The sequence below is a fragment of the Triticum urartu genome, chromosome 7A, assembly GCF_056163025.1.
Source record: "Triticum urartu cultivar PI428250 chromosome 7A, HENAU_Tu73, whole genome shotgun sequence".
Lineage (NCBI taxonomy): Eukaryota > Viridiplantae > Streptophyta > Magnoliopsida > Poales > Poaceae > Triticum > Triticum urartu.
This window is the reverse complement of record NC_141879.1, coordinates 571,527,277-571,546,485: the sequence shown is the minus strand read 5'-3', so window position 1 is coordinate 571,546,485 and position 19,209 is coordinate 571,527,277. Positions and strand designations below refer to the sequence as shown.

General features: G+C 43.5%; 1 protein-coding gene and 1 pseudogene across 1 annotated transcript; one reads left to right on the top strand and one right to left on the bottom strand.

The window, feature by feature from the left end:
- Nucleotides 1-601: 601 nt before the first annotated feature.
- On the top strand, nt 602-13,422 carry LOC125519059 (disease resistance protein RGA5-like; annotated as a pseudogene).
- A 1,677-nt stretch (nt 13,423-15,099) lies between these two features.
- LOC125524544 (Translocon-associated protein (TRAP), alpha subunit) lies at nt 15,100-18,656 on the bottom strand. Its single transcript, XM_048689582.2, has 8 exons — nt 18,466-18,656; nt 17,562-17,723; nt 17,173-17,223; nt 16,710-16,798; nt 16,168-16,245; nt 15,839-16,042; nt 15,470-15,541; nt 15,100-15,379 (listed from the first exon to the last, which is right to left on the bottom strand). The coding sequence occupies exons 1-8, from the start codon at nt 18,533-18,535 to the stop codon at nt 15,338-15,340; spliced, it is 768 nt and encodes a 255-aa protein (XP_048545539.1). The 5' UTR covers nt 18,536-18,656; the 3' UTR covers nt 15,100-15,337.
- Between the last annotated feature and the right edge of the window lie 553 nt (nt 18,657-19,209).

Sequence of the window (19,209 nt, the reverse complement as noted above, 5' to 3'; positions counted from 1 at the left end):
TTAGACAGTCATTGAGTGACACATAACTACCAAAGCTGAGAGAGAGAGAGATGAACTACTGTAGCTACAATTCCACATCTCCATTTTTTTTTAAAAGACACTCTAAATCTCCATGTATGAGTTCTAGCTAGCCATGCCCTGAACGAAGAGCAAAAACAAGAGAAGCAAGATGAGTGCGAGAGGAGCTGTAGAATGAACAAGGAATGGGGAGAAAATACATGCAATGGTGCAGGTTGTGGTTAATGTACGCTGCAAATAACTGAAAGAACTCCTCTAATCAATAATGTGGGATCAGTGTGGTCATCAATGGGGCTTTAACTGCACTTGTGCAGATCCGTGGGCCATACTCATCTATTATCCATGGAATACGACCAATATATGTTTTGGCAATGTAAATACAACATGAATCACGGAAAATGAATGGTGTGGATACCATCCTCGCGTGGCACCATGTCCACTCATGATTTATCAGGATATATAGCCTCTATAAACGAAGTCGACGCCAGGGTGAATAGCACATGCTCTGCCCATCATCAACCAAGCCTTCCATTCCATTGCTACTTCTCCAAACACCAATAAGCTAATTAACCACCGACCGAGCATGGCGCAGCTCGTCATGACGGGCACCCTCCTGCCCAAGCTGGCCAGCCTGCTCACGGAGGAGCGCGGCCTTCACAGGGCCGCCAGGGGCGAGATCATGTTCCTCAAAGTCGAGATGGAGAGCATGCAGGCGGCCCTTGTCAAGGTATCGCTGGCGCCGATCGACAAGCCACCCGACGTCCAACTTAAGCTCTGGGCCAAGGAAGTGCAGGACCTGTCCCGCGATCTCGAGGACAGCGTCGACAGGTTCATGGTGCGTATGTGGACCGATGGGCTGGACAAGTCTCACATCTTCATGGGCTTCATCCACAGGAGACTCAACCTGTTGACGACGGCCAAGATCCGCCACAAGATAGTCAATGATATCAGAGACATCAAGAGCCGTGCCAAGGAGGTCGGTAGACGGCGTGATGCATGCAAGGTCGACATCCTTCCCGCTAGGCCAGCTTCCATGACCACTGATAGCCTTCGCCAGTTAGCCTTGTACAGAAAGGCCACGGAGCTCATTGGCACCGAAGAGAAGAGCAATGAGCTAGTGAAGATGCTGAGAGTGGGTGATGAGGTGTCGGCGAAACAACTCAAGATGGTCTCTATTGTTGGCTTTGGAGGGTTGGGCAAGACAACTCTTGCAAATGCGGCGTTTCAGAAGCTTAAAGTGGAGTTCGATTGTGGAGCTTTTGTCTCCGTGTCTTCTACTCCTAATATCGAGAAGATCTTCAAGAACTTACTCCATCAACTTGACAACAAATGGTATCAAAACATTAATGAATCGATGTGGGGAGAAACAGAACTCATTGCTGAAATAAGAGAATTCCTTCGGAACAAGAGGTATATGTTTTTCATCCTCCTAGGGTTTTGATATGTTGACTGTGAGTTCTTAATTATTAGCTCCTTATATTGATGTTTGTGGTTAAAGTGTAAGCCAGTATTGTCTTACAACTACTCGTGGACATGTTCCCTAGTAAGGCTGGATTTAAAGAAATCAAATACAGTAGGTAGTATAGGTAATTAAGACTAATGTCATATATGTAGTCGTGATTCTACATATGGTTCCTATCATTGACTTGTATACAGACGCAATATTATTTGTAGAGAGGTGCTAACCGATGTGAGCCTAATAACTACTGTTTTGAAACTTTGTATGTGCTAATAGCATATACATTGGTTACCTGTGACAAAAACTATGACTATGTAATTATATAAATACATACTTCTTTTTTGCTAAACCATTAGTATTGATTATCCAATTGTATTATATTGTTCTATGAGTATTGCTAAGCTAATTTCTTTTGACTTCATCCTTTTCCTACCCCTTTGATCCTCTTAAACATTTAGAATATCGTACCTTTAACTCCAAATCAAGTGACCCTTCTACACTAAAACCTTGTAGAATTATAATATGGAAATACCATAACAGATTGAATTTCTAGTTTGTGCTTAATAAATATTTTAGGAAATTAATATTCCCAAAAAAATGTGAAATCCTTCAAACAGAAATCATGTATGCATAAGTTATAATATTGTCGTGATTTTTAAATATTAGGGACGAGTGTCACCCAAGTCTATGCTAAAAATTGAAGACATGTGTTTTTTGTTTCCCAACGTATATAACATCATTCATTTTTATTTGTTCCCAATATGTTGTGATGTTTTGTGAAATTCTAGCAGGTGAGTCTTAGATTCATCAAGATGGAAAAAGTGGTTTGGTAGGGTAAATGTAGAATAATGAACTACTAGAATGTAAAAGAATAAATTATAATTTAGAACGAGTTATCTATAGCACTTTGGGAACGAAACTAAGGGTTTAAACTAGTCAGTTGGAGCAAGGCTCTTATTGCGTGCCTTGTCAGCCCAACACCTATACGCTGCACACCCAAACTTAATACCTTATACTCTGAGACCACATAACATTGATATTTTTCTCTTCCCCGATGAAGGCCACCAAACCAACTTTTTTCATTCGTATAGGTGGTACCATCACCAAGTACTTATTATACACTTGTTTTTTCCCTTGTCAATTATATGTTTGATTGAAATTTCTTAATGGTACTCAAATAATTAGAACATATAAAAATGCATCTACTAATATATATGATCATCTGGTATTTCCCCATAGGTACATCATTGTTATTGACGACATATGGGATAAATCTGTCTGGAAAAATATTAGATGTGCTTTGATTGAGAATGAATGTGGAAGTAGAGTAATCACAGCAACTCGCATTCTAGGTGTTGCCAAATAAGATGGTGATGTTTATGAAATGAAACCTCTTTCTACCGCTGACTCAAAAATATTATTCCACCAAAGAATATTTGGAAAAGGAGAAAAATGCTCTCATAAACAGTTGGTCGAAGTATCAGAGAAAATTTTAATGAAATGTGGTGGAGTACCATTAGCTATCATTACAATATCTAGCTTGTTGGCGGAAAGAAATGACAGCGCACATTGGTCCAAGGTTTACCAATCTATGGGCACCGGGCTGGAAAATAATCCAGATGTGAATGACATGAGAAGGATATTATATGTTAGTTACTATTATCTGCCTCCTCATCTCAAGATTTGCTTGTTATTTTTAAGTTTGTATCCAGAGGATTGCAAATTTAAGAGAAAGTATTTAATTTGGAAGTGGGTGGGTGAAGGTTTTATTCAGCCAGAACAAGGAAAGAGCTTGTACGAAGTAGGAGAGGAATACTTCGACGAGCTTATTAACCAAAGCTCAATCCAGCCAGTAAGTAGTAAATGGGATTTGCATTCTGCTTTTTCGGCTGGCTCAAAAAAGAAGGCAAGTTATTGCCGTTTACATGACATGGTTCTTGATCTCATCACTTGTTTGTCGCGTGAAGAAAATTTTATGACAACATTAGGTGGTCAACAGTATGAGTCTGTACCAGGAAAGATCCGTCGACTATCCCTCCATACCAGCAAGCAAGAGGATGCCAAGGTGCTCTCTACAATGAATATGTCCCATGTCAGGTCACTTACGGTGTTCAGGAAATCATTTTCTCTGTTGCCAACACTTTCAAGCTTTCCACTCTTAAGTGCACTGGATTTAACCAACTGTAAGCAGGTGGATGATCGGCACTTTATGCTTATATGCAATATGTTTCACCTAAGGTACTTGTGGCTATTTGGAACCTACTGTTGGGGAACGCAGTAATTTCAAAAAAATTCCTACGCACGCGCAAGATCATGGTGATGCATAGCAACGAGAGGGGAGAGTGTTGTCTACGTACCCACGCAGACCGACTGCGGAAGCGTTGACGCAACGTAGAGGAAGTAGTCGTACGTCTTCCTGATCCGACCGATCCAAGCACCGATACTCCGGCACCTCCGAGTTCTTAGCACACGTACAGCTCGATGATGATCCCCGGGCTCCGATCCAGCAAAGCATCGGGGAAGAGTTCCGTCAGCACGATGGCGTGGTGACGATCTTGATGTTCTACCGTTGCAGGGCTTCGCCTAAGCACCGCTACAATATGATCGAGGTGGAATATGGTGGCAGGGGGCACCGCACACGGCTAAGGAACGATCTCAAGGATCAACTTGTGTGTCTAGAGGTGCCCCCTGCCTCCGTATATAAAGGAGCCAAGGGGGAGGGGGCCGCCGGCCAGGAGGAGGGCGCAGGAGGAGTCCTACTCCTACCGGGAGTAGGACTCCCCCCCCAATCCTAGTTGGACTAGGATTCCCCGAGGGGGAAAGAGAGAGAGGGGGGCCGGCCACCTCTCCTAGTCCTAATAGGACTAGGGGAGGGGGAGGCGCGCGGCCACCTTGGGCTGCCCCTTTCTCCTTTCCACTAAAGCCCATTAAGGCCCATATGGCTCCCGGGGGGTTCTGGTAACCTCCCGGTACTCCGGTAAAATCCCGATTTCACCCGGAACACTTCCGATAACCAAACATAGGCTTCCAATATATCAATCTTTATGTCTTGACCATTTCGAGACTCCTCGTCATGTCCATGATCACATCCGGGACTCCGAACAATCTTCGGTACATCAAAATGCATAAACTCATAATAACTATCATCGTAACGTTAAGCGTGCGGACCCTACGGTTTGAGAACAATGTAGACATGACCGAGACACGTCTCCGGTCAATAACCAATAGCGGGACCTGGATGCCCATATTGGCTCCTACATATTCTACGAAGATCTTTATCGGTCAGACCGCATAACAACATACGTTGTTCCCTTTGTCATCGGTATGTTACTTGCCCGAGATTCGATCGTCGGTATCCAATACCTAGTTCAATCTCGTTACCGGCAAGTCTCTTTACTCGTTCCCTAATACATCATCCCGCAACTAACTCATTAGTTGCAATGCTTGCAAGGCTTATGTGATGTGCATTACCGAGAGGGCCCAGAGATACCTCTCCGACAATCGGAGTGACAAATCCTATTCTCGAAATACGCCAACCCAACATCTACCATTGGAGACACCTGTAGAGCTCCTTTATAATCACCCAGTTACGTTGTGACGTTTGGTAGCACACAAAGTGTTCCTCCGGCAAACGGGAGTTGCATAATCTCATAGTCATAGGAACATGTATAAGTCATGAAGAAAGCAATAGCAACATACTAAACGATCGGGTGCTAAGCTAATGGAATGGGTCATGTCAATCAGATCATTCAACTAATGATGTGACCTCGTTAATCAAATAACAACACTTTGTTCATGGTTAGGAAACATAACCATCTTTGATTAACGAGCTAGTCAAGTAGAGGCATACTAGTGACACTAAGTTTGTCTATGTATTCACACATGTATTATGTTTCCGGTTAATACAATTCTAGCATGAATAATAAACATTTATCATGATATAAGGAAATAAATAATAACTTTATTATTGCCTCTAGGGCATATTTCCTTCAGTCTCCCACTTGCACTAGAGACAATAATCTAGATTACACAGTAATGATTCTAACACCCATGGAGCCTTGGTGCTGATCATGTTTTGCTCGTGGAAGAGGCTTAGTCAACGGGTCTGCAACATTCAGATCCGTATGTATCTTGCAAATTTCTATGTCTCCCACCTGGACTAGATCCCGGATGGAATTGAAGCGTCTCTTGATGTGCTTGGTCCTCTTGTGAAATCTGGATTCCTTTGCCAAGGCAATTGCACCAGTATTGTCACAAAAGATTTTCATTGGACCCGATGCACTAGGTATGACATCTAGATCGGATATGAACTCCTTCATCCAGACTCCTTCGTTCGCTGCTTCCGAAGCAGCTATGTACTCCGCTTCACATGTAGATCCCGCTACGACGCTTTGTTTAGAACTGCACCAACTGACAGCTCCACCGTTTAATGTAAACACGTATCGGTTTGCGATTTAGAATCGTCCGGATCAGTGTCAAAGCTTGCATCAACGTAACCTCTTACGGTGAGCTCTTTGTCACCTCCATATACGAGAAACATATCCTTAGTCCTTTTCAGGTATTTCAGGATGTTCTTGACCGCTGTCCAGTGATCCACTCCTGGATTACTTTGGTACCTCCCTGCTAAGCTTATAGCAAGGCACACATCAGGTCTGGTACACAGCATTGCATACATGATAGAGCCTATTGCTGAAGCATAGGGAACATCTTTCATTTTCTCTCTATCTTCTGCAGTGGTCGGGCATTGAGTTTGACTCAACTTCACACCTTGTAACACAGGCAAGAACCCTTTCTTTGCTTGATCCATTTTGAACTTCTTCAAAATCTTGTCAAGGTATGTGCTTTGTGAAAGTCCAATTAAGCGCCTTGATCTATCTCTATAGATCTTTATGCCTAATATGTAAGCAGCTTCACCGAGGTCTTTCATTGAAAAACTCTTATTCAAGTATCCCTTTATGCTATCCAGAAATTCTATATCATTTCCAATCAGTAATATGTCATCCACATATAATATCAGAAATGCTACAGAGCTCCCACTCACTTTCTTGTAAATACAGGCTTCTCCGAAAGTCTGTATAAAACCAAATGCTTTGATCACACTATCAAAGCGTTTATTCCAACTCCGAGAGGCTTGCACCAGTCCATAAATGGATCGCTGGAGCTTGCACACTTTGTTAGCTCCCTTTGGATCGACAAAACCTTCCGGTTGCATCATATACAACTCTTCTTCCAGAAATCCATTCAGGAATGCAGTTTTGACATCCATCTGCCAAATTTCATAATCATAAAATGCGGCAATCGCTAACATGATTCGGACAGACTTAAGCATCGCTACGGGTGAGAAAGTCTCATCGTAGTCAACCCCTTGAACTTGTCGAAAACCTTTTGCGACAAGTTGAGCTTTGTAGACAGTAACATTACCATCAGCGTCAGTCTTCTTCTTGAAGATCCATTTATTCTCAATTGCTTGCCGATCATCGGGCAAGTCAACCAAAGTCCATACTTTGTTCTCATACATGGATCCCATCTCAGATTTCATGGCTTCAAGCCATTTTGCGGAATCTGGGCTCACCATCGCTTCTTCATAGTTCGTAGGTTCATCATGATCTAGCAGCATAATTTCCAGAACAGGATTACCATACCACTCTGGTACGGATCTCGCTCTGGTTGATCTACGAGGTTTAGTAGTATCTTGTCCTGAAGTTTCATGATCATCATCATTAGCTTCATCACTAATTGGTATAGGTGTCGCAGAAACAGTTTTCTGTGATGTACTACTTTCCAATAAGGGAGCAGGTACAGTTACCTCGTCAAGTTCTACTTTCCTCCCACTCACTTCTTTCGAGAGAAACTCCTTCTCTAGAAAGGATCCATTCTTAGCAACGAATGTCTTGCCTTCGGATCTGTGATAGAAGGTGTACCCAACAGTCTCCTTTGGGTATCCTATGAAGACACATTTTTCCGATTTGGTCTCGAGCTTATCAGGTTGAAGCTTTTTCACATAAGCATCGCAGCCCCAAACTTTAAGAAATGACAACTTTGGTTTCTTGCCAAACCATAGTTCATAAGGCGTCGTCTCAACGGATTTTGATGGTGCCCTATTTAACGTGAATGCGGCCGTGTCTAAAGCATAACCCCAAAACGATAGCGGTAAATCAGTAAGAGACATCATAGATCGCACCATATCTAGTAAAGTACGATTACGACGTTCGGACACACCATTACGCTGTGGTGTTCCGGGTGGCGTGAGTTGCGAAACTATTCCGCATTGTTTCAAATGTACACCAAACTCGTAACTCAAATATTCTCCTCCACGATCAGATCGTAGAAACTTTATTTTCTTGTTACGATGATTTTCAACTTCACTCTGAAATTCTTTGAACTTTTCAAATGTTTCAGACTTGTGTTTCATTAAGTAGATATACCCATATCTACTTAAGTCATCTGTGAAGGTGAGAAAATAACGATATCCGCCACGAGCCTCAATATTCATCGGACCACATACATCGGTATGTATGATTTCCAATAAATCTGTTGCTCTCTCCGTAGTACCGGAGAACGGCGTTTTAGTCATCTTACCTAAGAGGCACGGTTCGCAAGTACCAAGTGATTCATAATCAAGTGGTTCCAAAAGTCCATCAGTATGGAGTTTCTTCATGCGCTTTATACCGATATGACCTAAACGGCAGTGCCACAAATAAGTTGCACTATCATTATCAACTCTGCATCTTTTGGCTTCAACATTATGAATATGTGTGTTACTACTATCGAGATTTATCAAAAATAGACCACTCCTCAAAGGTGCATGACCATAAAAGATATTACTCATATAAATAAAACAACCATTATTCTCTGATTTAAATGAATAACCGTCTCGCATTAAACAAGATCCAGATATAATGTTCATGCTCAATGCTGGCACCAAATAACAATTATTTAGGTCTAATATTAATCCCGAAGGTAGATGTAGAGGTAGCGTGCCGACCGCGATCACATCGACTTTGGAACCGTTTCCCACGCGTATCGTCACCTCGTCCTTCGCCAGTGTTCGCTTAATCCGTAGTCCCTGTTTCGAGTTGCAAATATTAGCAACAGAACCAGTATCAAATACCCAGGTGCTACTGCGAGCTCTAGTAAGGTACACATCAATAACATGTATATCACATATACCTTTGTTCACCTTGCCATCCTTCTTATCCGCCAAATACTTGGGGCAGTTCCGCTTCCAGTGACCAGTCTGCTTGCAGTAGAAGCACTCAGTTTCAGGCTTAGGTCCAGACTTGGGTTTCTTCTCCTGAGCAGCAACTAGTTTGCCGTTCTTCTTGAAGTTCCCCTTCTTCTTCCCTTTGCCCTTTTTCTTGAAACTAGTGGTCTTGTTAACCATCAACACTTGATGCTCCTTCTTGATTTCTACCTCCGCAGCTTTCAGCATTGCGAAGAGCTCGGGAATAGTCTTGTTCATCCCTTGCATATTATAGTTCATCACGAAGCTCTTGTAGCTTGGTGGCAGTGATTGGAGAATTCTGTCAATGACGCAATCATCTGGAAGATTAACTCCCATCTGAATCAAGTGATTATTATACCCAGACATTTTGAGTATATGCTCACTGACAGAACTGTTCTCCTCCATCTTGCAGCTATAGAACTTATTGGAGACTTCATATCTCTCAATCCGGGCATTTGCTTGAAATATTAACTTCAACTCCTGGAACATCTCATATGCTCCATGACGTTCAAAACGTCGTTGAAGTCCCGATTCTAAGCCGTAAAGCATGGCACACTGAACTATCGAGTAGTCATCAGCTTTGCTCTGCCAGACGTTCATAACATCTGGTGTTGCTCCAGCAGCAGGCCTGGCACCTAGCGGTGCTTCCAGGACGTAATTCTTCTGAGCAGCAATGAGGATAATCCTCAAGTTACGGACCCAGTCCGTGTAATTGCTACCATCATCTTTCAACTTTGCTTTCTCAAGGAACGCATTAAAATTCAACGGAACAACAGCACGAGCCATCTATCTACAATCAACATAAACAAGCAAGATACTATCAGGTACTAAGTTCATGATAAGTTTAAGTTCAATTAATCAGATTACTTAAGAACTCCCACTTAGATAGACATCCCTCTAATCCTCTAAGTGATCACGTGATCCAAATCAACTAAACCATAACCGATCATCACGTGAGATGGAGTAGTTTTCAATGGTGAACATCGTTATGTTGATCATATCTACTATATGATTCACGCTCGACCTTTCGGTCTCCGTGTTCCGAGGCCATATCTGCATATGCTAGGCTCGTCAAGTTTAACCTGAGTATTCTGCGTGTGCAAAAACTGGCTTGCACCCGTTGTAGATGGACGTAGAGCTTATCACACCCGATCATCACGTGGTGTCTGGGCACGACGAACTTTGGCAACGGTGCGTACTCAGGGAGAACACTTCTTGATAATTTAGTGAGAGATCATCTTATAATGCTACCGTCAATCAAAGCAAGATAAGATGCATAAAAAAGATAAACATCACATGCAATCAATATAAGTGATATGATATGGCCATCATCATCTTGTGCTTGTGATCTCCATCTTCGAAGCACCGTCATGATCACCATCGTCACCGGCGCGACACCTTGATCTTCATCGTAGTATCGTTGTCGTCTTGCCAATCTTATGCTTCCACGACTATCGCTACCGCTTAGTGATAAAGTAAAGCATTACATCGCGATTGCATTGCATACAATAAAGCGACAACCATATGGCTCCTGCCAGTTGCCGATAACTCGGTTACAAAACATGATCATCTCATACAATAAAATTCATCATCATGCCTTGACCATGTCACATCACAACATGCCCTGCAAAAACAAGTTAGACGTCCTCTACTTTGTTGTTGCAAGTTTTACGTGGCTGCTACGGGCTTAAGCAAGAACCAATCTCACCTACGCATCAAAACCACAACGATAGTTTGTCAAATAGACTCCGTTTTAACCTTCGCAAGGACCGGGCGTAGCCACACTCGGTTCAACTAAAGTTGGAGAGACAGTCGCCCGCAAGCCACCTATGTGCAAAGCACGTCGGGGGAACCAGTCTCGCGTAAGCGTACGCGTAATGTTGGTCCGGGTCGTCTCGTCCAACAATGCCGCTGAACCAAAGTATGACATGCTGGTAGGCAGTATGACTTATATCGCCCACAACTCACTTGTGTTCTACTCGTGCATATAACATCAAACCATAAAACCTAGGCTCGGATGCCACTGTTGGGGAACGCAGTAATTTCAAAAAATTTCCTACGCACACGCAAGATCATGGTGATGCATAGCAACGAGAGGGGAGAGTGTTGTCTACGTACCCACGCAGACCGACTGCGGAAGCGTTGACGCAACGTAGAGGAAGTAGTCGTACGTCTTCCCGATCCGACCGATTCAAGCACCGATACTCCGGCACCTCCGAGTTCTTAGCACACGTACAGCTCGATGATGATCCCCGGGCTCCGATCCAGCAAAGCATCAGGGAAGAGTTCCGTCAGCACGACGGCGTGGTGACGATCTTGATGTTCTACCGCCGCAGGGCTTCGCCTAAGCACCACTACAATATGATCGAGGTGGAATATGGTGGCAGGGGGCACCGCACACGGCTAAGGAACGATCTCAAGGATCAACTTGTGTGTCTAGAGGTGCCCCCTGCCTCCGTATATAAAGGAGCCAAGGGGGAGGGGGCCGCCGGCCAGGAGGAGGGCGCAGGAGGAGTCCTACTCCTACCGGGAGTAGGACTCCCCCCCCCCAATCCTAGTTGGACTAGGATTCCTCGAGGGGGAAAGAGAGAGAGGGGGGCCGGCCACCTCTCCTAGTCCTAATAGGACTAGGGGAGGGGGGAGGCGCGCGGCCACCTTGGGCTGCCCCTTTCTCCTTTCCACTAAAGCCCATTAAGGCCCATATGGCTCCCGGGGGGTTCCGGTAACCTCCCGGTACTCCGGTAAAATCCCGATTTCACCCGGAACACTTCCGATAACCAAAAATAGGCTTCCAATATATCAATCTTTATGTCTCGACCATTTCGAGACTCCTCGTCATGTCCATGATCACATCCGGGACTCCGAACAATCTTCGGTACATCAAAATGCATAAACTCATAATAACTGTCATCGTAACGTTAAGCGTGCGGACCCTACGGTTCGAGAACAATGTAGAAATGACCGAGACACGTCTCCGGTCAATAACCAATAGCGGGACCTGGATGCCCATATTGGCTCCTACATATTCTACGAAGATCTTTATCGGTCAGACCGCATAACAACATACGTTGTTCCCTTTGTCATCGGTATGTTACTTGCCCGAGATTCGATCGTCGGTATCCAATACCTAGTTCAATCTCGTTACCGGCAAGTCTCTTTACTCGTTCCCTAATACATCATCCCGCAACTAACTCATTAGTTGCAATGCTTGCAAGGCTTATGTGATGTGCATTACCGAGAGGGCCCAGAGATACCTCTCCGACAATCGGAGTGACAAATCCTATTCTCGAAATACGCCAACCCAACATCTACCATTGGAGACACCTGTAGAGCTCCTTTATAATCACCCAGTTACGTTGTGACGTTTGGTAGCACACAAAGTGTTCCTCCGGCAAACGGGAGTTGCATAATCTCATAGTCATAGGAACATGTATAAGTCATGAAGAAAGCAATAGCAACATACTAAACGATCGGGTGCTAAGCTAATGGAATGGGTCATGTCAATCAGATCATTCAACTAATGATGTGACCTCGTTAATCAAATAACAACACTTTGTTCATGGTTAGGAAACATAACCATCTTTGATTAACGAGCTAGTCAAGTAGAGGCATACTAGTGACACTAAGTTTGTCTATGTATTCACACATGTATTATGTTTCCGGTTAATACAATTCTAGCATGAATAATAAACATTTATCATGATATAAGGAAATAAATAATAACTTTATTATTGCCTCTAGGGCATATTTCCTTCACCTACATCACGGAGATCCCGAGAGAGATTGCAAATCTCCGGCTTTTGCAGGTACTCGACATAGGTGATACTGAAATAGAGGAGCTGCCATCAACTTTTGAACAACTGTGCCAGCTGGTCTATCTGCGTGTTAATACTTGGATAAGAGTACCATATGGATCCGAGAATCTGAAACCTCTACAAGAGTTGAAGACGGTGATTGTCATGTCCCCATCTGTCCTGCTTGATCTGTCCGGGCTGGCCGAGTTGAGGTGCCTTGATATGAAAGTCATTGAATGGGACAAGAGTTTTGAGGAGCCCTTCCGCCAGTGTCTGTCCAAGCTCATCAACCTCCAAACCTTGAGAGTGAGTGGTTGCGATATTGGCCCGGAGTCTGGATGTGGAACTTTATTGTTGTCGGGGCCTCAACAGCTTCAGCGCGTCATAGCAGAGGATAATATGGCCTCTTTAGTGCCAAGATGGATGTCCTCGCTCTCCTCTCTGTCGCACCTTGTGATCTCCTTGTACACACTGGGGGAGGAAGACCTTCATGTCCTAGGTTGCATACCATCCCTCCGTCATCTCGACATGAGTGTGTTCGGAGCCACACGTCGGCAGAGACAAGGATGGCCCGTCATCGATGCTGTTAGCTACCCATTCAGGTGTCTAACAGAGTTGAGATATGCTCACAATGCGGAGGTGGTTTTTGCATCTGGAGCCATGCGAAGCTCCGGATCCTGGAGCTGCATATCGGAGCGCGGGATACCATGCATCAGTCTGGCTATTTTGACTTGGGCTTGGAGAACCTCTGTTCGCTTCAGCAGGTAATTATCGATCTGGAATGTTACGAGGCTCAGCCGGAGGAGATGGAGGCCAGGGAGGCTGCATTCCGTAAAGCGGTCCAGATGAATCCCAACAACCCCACACTCAACTTGAATAAGGTACTGCCTCCGGTCCTTTTTACTCTGCATATAAAAATTGTCTGAAGTCAAACTTTACAAAGTTTGATCATATATATATATAAAAAAAAATATCAACATCTACCATGATAAAGTTATACAACATGAAACTTTAAGTCATGACGCATCTATTAGTATTGATTTCACATTGTGAATGTTGGTATTTTTTCTATAAAGTTGGTCAAACTTTACGAGGCTTGACTTCAGACAAATCTAATATGCAAACTAAAAAGGACTGGAGGGAGTAAATAACTCGATCTAGTACTACTGCTGATCTAATTCTTGAAGCACGTATAGCTACCTGCTACTCCTTCTGTAAATAAATATAAGACGTCTTAGATCATTAAAATAGTGATTTAAAATGTCTTATATTTTTCTATAGAAGGAGTACGTCCTCACTAACTAATTCTCTAACTAATTACCTACTTGCTTTGAAATGTGACACAATTATCACAAATATGTCGTGGATTGAACGATGCTGCTAGTATTTCTGTAGTACTACCATTTAGCTATACCAGCTCACCCGATTGACTACTGATCCTTCAAACATCTTGTCTTTTTTTTTCTCAGTGGTAATGTCCCTTTCCATAGCGCCGGCGATTCATTCCAAGCTACAACTATTACTGAGGCGTGCAATTTGGGATTTGGCATCACAAACTGGTGCAGTACGTTTGAACCTTCGAACTTTGAAGTTCAAAGGATCGTGCCGATGGTCATGCGAAGCCAGGTGATGGCGGTCCATTGCTGCTCATGGAAGCGTAGTGCTGGTTACCTCCTTTGGTGTGATTTGTGTCATGCTTTGTTTGTAATAAGTAGTTATCTTGAAGTGTTATCCACTGCTAGCAGGTTTTTGCCCCGTAGGGGATGTTTCAAATTCGAGCATCTCCAGCGGGTTTCCTGCTAGTGCACCAACTGGATAGCTTGGTATGATTCTGCTTCAATTTCATATCAACTTTTTCCACGGATATCTTTCGGATTTAGTTTGCAAGCGGTAACAAACATCTGAATAGCTTATAGAAGCAAGCAACCGTCAATTTGTTCCCAACACTGGATCCTATTCTAACGATGATAGCAGGCGATGTCAAGCTAGCTAGCATTCATACTTCATGCTTCTCTGTTCCTTGGATTCAGAGTTTTCTATGTGGTCTTCTTATTTTGGAAAATACTCCGTCAGACGAACAACCATGTTTCCACCTAAGAGCATCTCCAGCAGTTTCCATATAAATCATCTCCGATAAAGGGAACTCCAATAGAGGGTTACCGAGCTGCAGCAAGATGGCACAGGCGGCGAGGCAGGAACGGAAGTTTCCGATTGGCTCCTGCCACGGCTTGCAGAATCATCGAGGGAGATACAACTCCCCTTGTTTCTTTTTTTGACCTCTGCAAGGTAAGTTGGGAACTTGGGATACTCCCTCTGTGAGAGGTCTTGCCTGTACTCTGAGAGCCGTGGCCAGGCATTGAAGAGATTGCATTGAATCAAAGTTCAAAATAAACGCTGTATAGTACTAGTTTGCTAAAGACTTGCCGAGGGTTTAAAAATTCATTAAACAAGGACAGGCTTTAAAGTTCGAGTATGAAGATATCTACACCGGCTGGCCAATACCGTTCTATAAGAATGAGAAGATGAACAAAGAAAAAACAAGTATGCTGACCTCCAAACATACTTTGGCTAATGCCATAAGTGTATGCCAAACCACGCAGCTCTAGGATCAAAGATCAGAAATCCCATAGATAACATATACCTTCAACAAAATTGTGTTTCAAGGAAAACTATCTGTAAAGTACACAGCAAGGTCGAAAATGGTGTCAACAAGATGTGCAGCCACGAGACTAGTTCAAACACCTCTGCTCTCTCATCTATCCAGGTTACTTGTGAAGGGCTACCCTCGATTTGTCTCATTCTAGATCCTGAAATGTCTAGCTAGGCCCATCAACCTCAAATCTATTTGTTTTTCTTGGCCTTGTCCTTTGCAAACGCGGTACCCTGCAAGGCAGAACAGAATGGTGTCATATCAATAAGCTTCGGCACCAGACTCAGCTGAATAAAGATATATTGGTGGAGGTCGAATGATACCTCCAGCCACTCGTCCATGTTGGCGTCAGTTGTTCCAGTTCCGAGTTCCACCTTGGGGCCTTTCTTTGTTTTCTACATCACATAAACAAGTATAGAATAAATACACAACACTGAGATGAGTGCTAAATACCAATTATGCATCTCAAAGCATGCAATCCTGCTATATCAGCTACAGGGTCTTAGGGACTCCTAAACAGTCACCAGGAAGTAGCCTGGATTAGCTGTTCAGATGATTCCACAATGGATATCTCATATTTCCAGAAGAAAATGAAAAAAAAAACTAATGGCACTACAGAAACATAGTGGGGGAATGCAAATGAACAATCTCAAGAGTTCAGCATAGCATATCACTGTCAAATAGAGGATTACCTTCGAGAGCTGTTGCACTTGACCATAAGCCCACAATCCTAGGAGACCAAGAAGTGCAATTCCAAGGGTAATAAGGAACACAGATTCAACACTCAGTAACCCTCCGACCTCAACAACCTCAATGGTGCCATTGTAGAATACGTTCTGGTAAGGGTGCTGATCAATCTCGTACACAATGTAACCAACAAGATCATATGCTCCAGGCTGCAAGGGGACAAGCATCAGACCTTCCAGAAGTAAGAAATGAGCATCTTCTCTTTTTATGAGAGGCATCTTCAGTCTTTAGTTGTTCCAAAGGTAAAGAAAATAGTAAGCTTGAGAATTGAAACCTGCAAGAATTTGCTCACGGCAAATGTATAGGGAAAGGTTGCTTGCACAGAGACAGGAACTGACGCGTTGTAGAAACTCTGCAAGAAAGAAGACATGAAATCTTCAACATTGTAGAATTGGTCTGACTGTTTAAAAACATGCTTGGCTCAGTAAAGTATAAACACATGGCGATCACTTTATGTCCACTCACTCAACTAATGCCATGTTAATAGTTTCAGAAATGAGATTGCCAAATCATAGTAGGATTCAAACATTTCTAGAACCCTTGCTACCCTGCACCCTGCCCACATGTTGACCAGTAGCTCCTTCCACTTCACACACCCTACACCTACTCCACTAGGGGTCACACCCATCCAATCCAGGGCTATAATTATTTCTCAGACTTCTGAAGGTAAAAACAAGTTCTCGAGCAATCAGAATTAAGTAAATGATGACTGAGTAGGACAGTTAAGATGGTCCATAATTGACAAATGAGAGTTTCAGTTACTTCAGCTAGCATAGAACATAACTCAGCAAGCAACAAAACCATATGTTTCCTCACCTGAACTGTAAGGTTTTGTCCATACATTTTGTGATCATAAGGAAGATGCAAGGTTGAATGGACAGCAACAACATTCAAAGTTGATTCACCTGTAAACACAATATACAAGTGTGAGCCCGGTCAACAGGAACTAGCATGGAAATGAAATATTCAGTGCAGAAAATTGTGTTTCTATCAAAAATATGCAGTTTACGTAAGAGTGGCTTTGTAGAAACATACAAGCAAGAATGACAGAGAACTGAAGTACTGAACTACTCAAACAATCTCATACATTGCATACCAACCAAATGTAGATGAATTTGCAGTAAGTTGACATAAAGCAAAAAACAACTGGCAGCACACATGTGCATAAAAGAAAGAGAACTTCCACTGAGTAGTCCCAAGCACACCACAATCCAAGCCTAGTAGTGAATGTAGGTGCTAGAGAAAATAACCGTAAGTTGGAGAAAACAGCATTAGTTACCCTCATTTTGCAGGCCAACCAAAAGCTCAGTTTCTTCACCTGCTGGTACAACTGCAACCAAATAAAAAGATGGGACATATTATTGATTACTGAACTCAAGAAAGATGGGATACAAATTTTCAACATAAATGGTTGCTCTAGAAGTAATTCATATTTTAGTATGTAAATAGTAAATACATACCAAACTCTACTTATATTCATGGAATCTTTTCAGCTCAATAAAAGTAACAAGTTTATGATCTTCTGAAAGTAAAATGAGTGGCAAACATACATGGTCATATCATATTTAATGTCAAGACACATAATTCCAGTTGCTTAGAGATGGTGATATAATTCTTATGACTGATCATGAAAGAAGAGGCTTCACAAAATTGCACAATAGAACTTACTTTTCCCAGCGTTTTTGGGGAAGACGCAAACAGTCTCCACACCAGGAGCAGGGCTTAAAGGCTCTTCACTGGAAACCGGAGTATCATCACCCACATATCCTAGATCAGCCCCATCAACAACTTCTTGCATAGCAGCATCTTCCTCAGACTGAGCTCTAGCAACTGTAGGAACAGAATTAACATATCAATCAGTCTAGATGAAACATGAAAGGAAAATGACTTGGGAGCATCCATGCTTGGTAAAAACAGAACACCACGTGAGAGCACTCAAGCTACTAAGTTCGATCTCCTATTCAAAAAAGAGTAAAATAAATTGCAAATTCAAACTGCTTGCTGGGACCAATTAATTTGTCCGTCAACAACGGCCGCCAACATAGCTACGACATTTCACTATGGTAAAAATTAGAACCGAGAAACCATCATATCAATCTACCGCTGAATTGCTAACCATACAGTATAGAGAACACGGAACATTTCAGAAAATGCTACTAAATTCCCACGAAGATTCACTGCCGCAGCATGCAACCACAGATAGAGCATAGCACACATGCGCGCTCAAAATAGCGTCCTCGTTCAAATTTCGCCCCAAACCCCGCACCAACCAAACTGGTCTCGAGTCTCAGCCGGCCGTACCCAAGAGCTCACTCCGCCGCACCGCACCTACGCCGCGCGCTACACCCCGGCGAGCGGACCGATCTAGCCCGCCCGCCCGCTCCAAATACCAGCCAGCTCCGGCGCATCCCCAACCCCATCAGAGCCCGATCGGCTCCAACGTTAGCTCCAGATCGGCGCGCAGCCGGCGGATCTAGCGCCGCCCCGCCGCGGAATTCCCGAGAGTACCAGACAGAGGAGCGGATCTGGGCGGCGGAGACCGGGAGGGGAACGAACGGGGACGCGCGGTTACCTTGGGCGAAGGGGGAGGCGGCGAGGAGGAAGGCGAGGAGGATGGCGGAGAGCCAAACCCTAACCGCCATGGCCGGCTCAGTCAGATCGGATCAGGATGGAGGGAGGAGGTGGTGCTGCTGCTGGTCTCGGTCGCGTGGGTTTTTCCGGGGGGGTGGACGTGGTGTGTCTACTAGTAGGAGGAGCAGAGAGAGGGAGTTGCTGCCCACGCCACGAGGTCCACGGCCTGTAGTGACATGGCAGCCGGTGGCGTCATACCTTGCCGCGTTGGATTTTCCATTTCTTTTTTCCTCGGGTTTGTTGCTTTGGTTTGGCACATTCAATTCGGTGTCAGGGGGTTCGTGATCCGCGCTGTGGACCCTCTGGCAGGTGGGGCCCGCTAGGTCCATCGTACACATTTTTTCCTATGCAAATACTCCCTTCCTTTTTATTGCTCTGTATATTAACTTTGTTCTAACCCAAATGCTATTATGTTTGGCTAAATTTATAAAAATACTACAAAATTCAATTATTATAATAATTGTATATGATGTGAAATATATTTAATGATGAATTTAATGGCACTAATTTAGTAGCATAAATGCTATTAAATAGATGAAACAGATGAGTACAAAAACATTCGTTATTGTTAATGCTGTATACTCCCTCCGTTCCAAAATAGATGACTCAATTTTGTACTAACTTTAGTATAAAGTTGAGTCATCTATTTTAGAACGGAGGGAGTAGCAAACAATTTCTACATTAT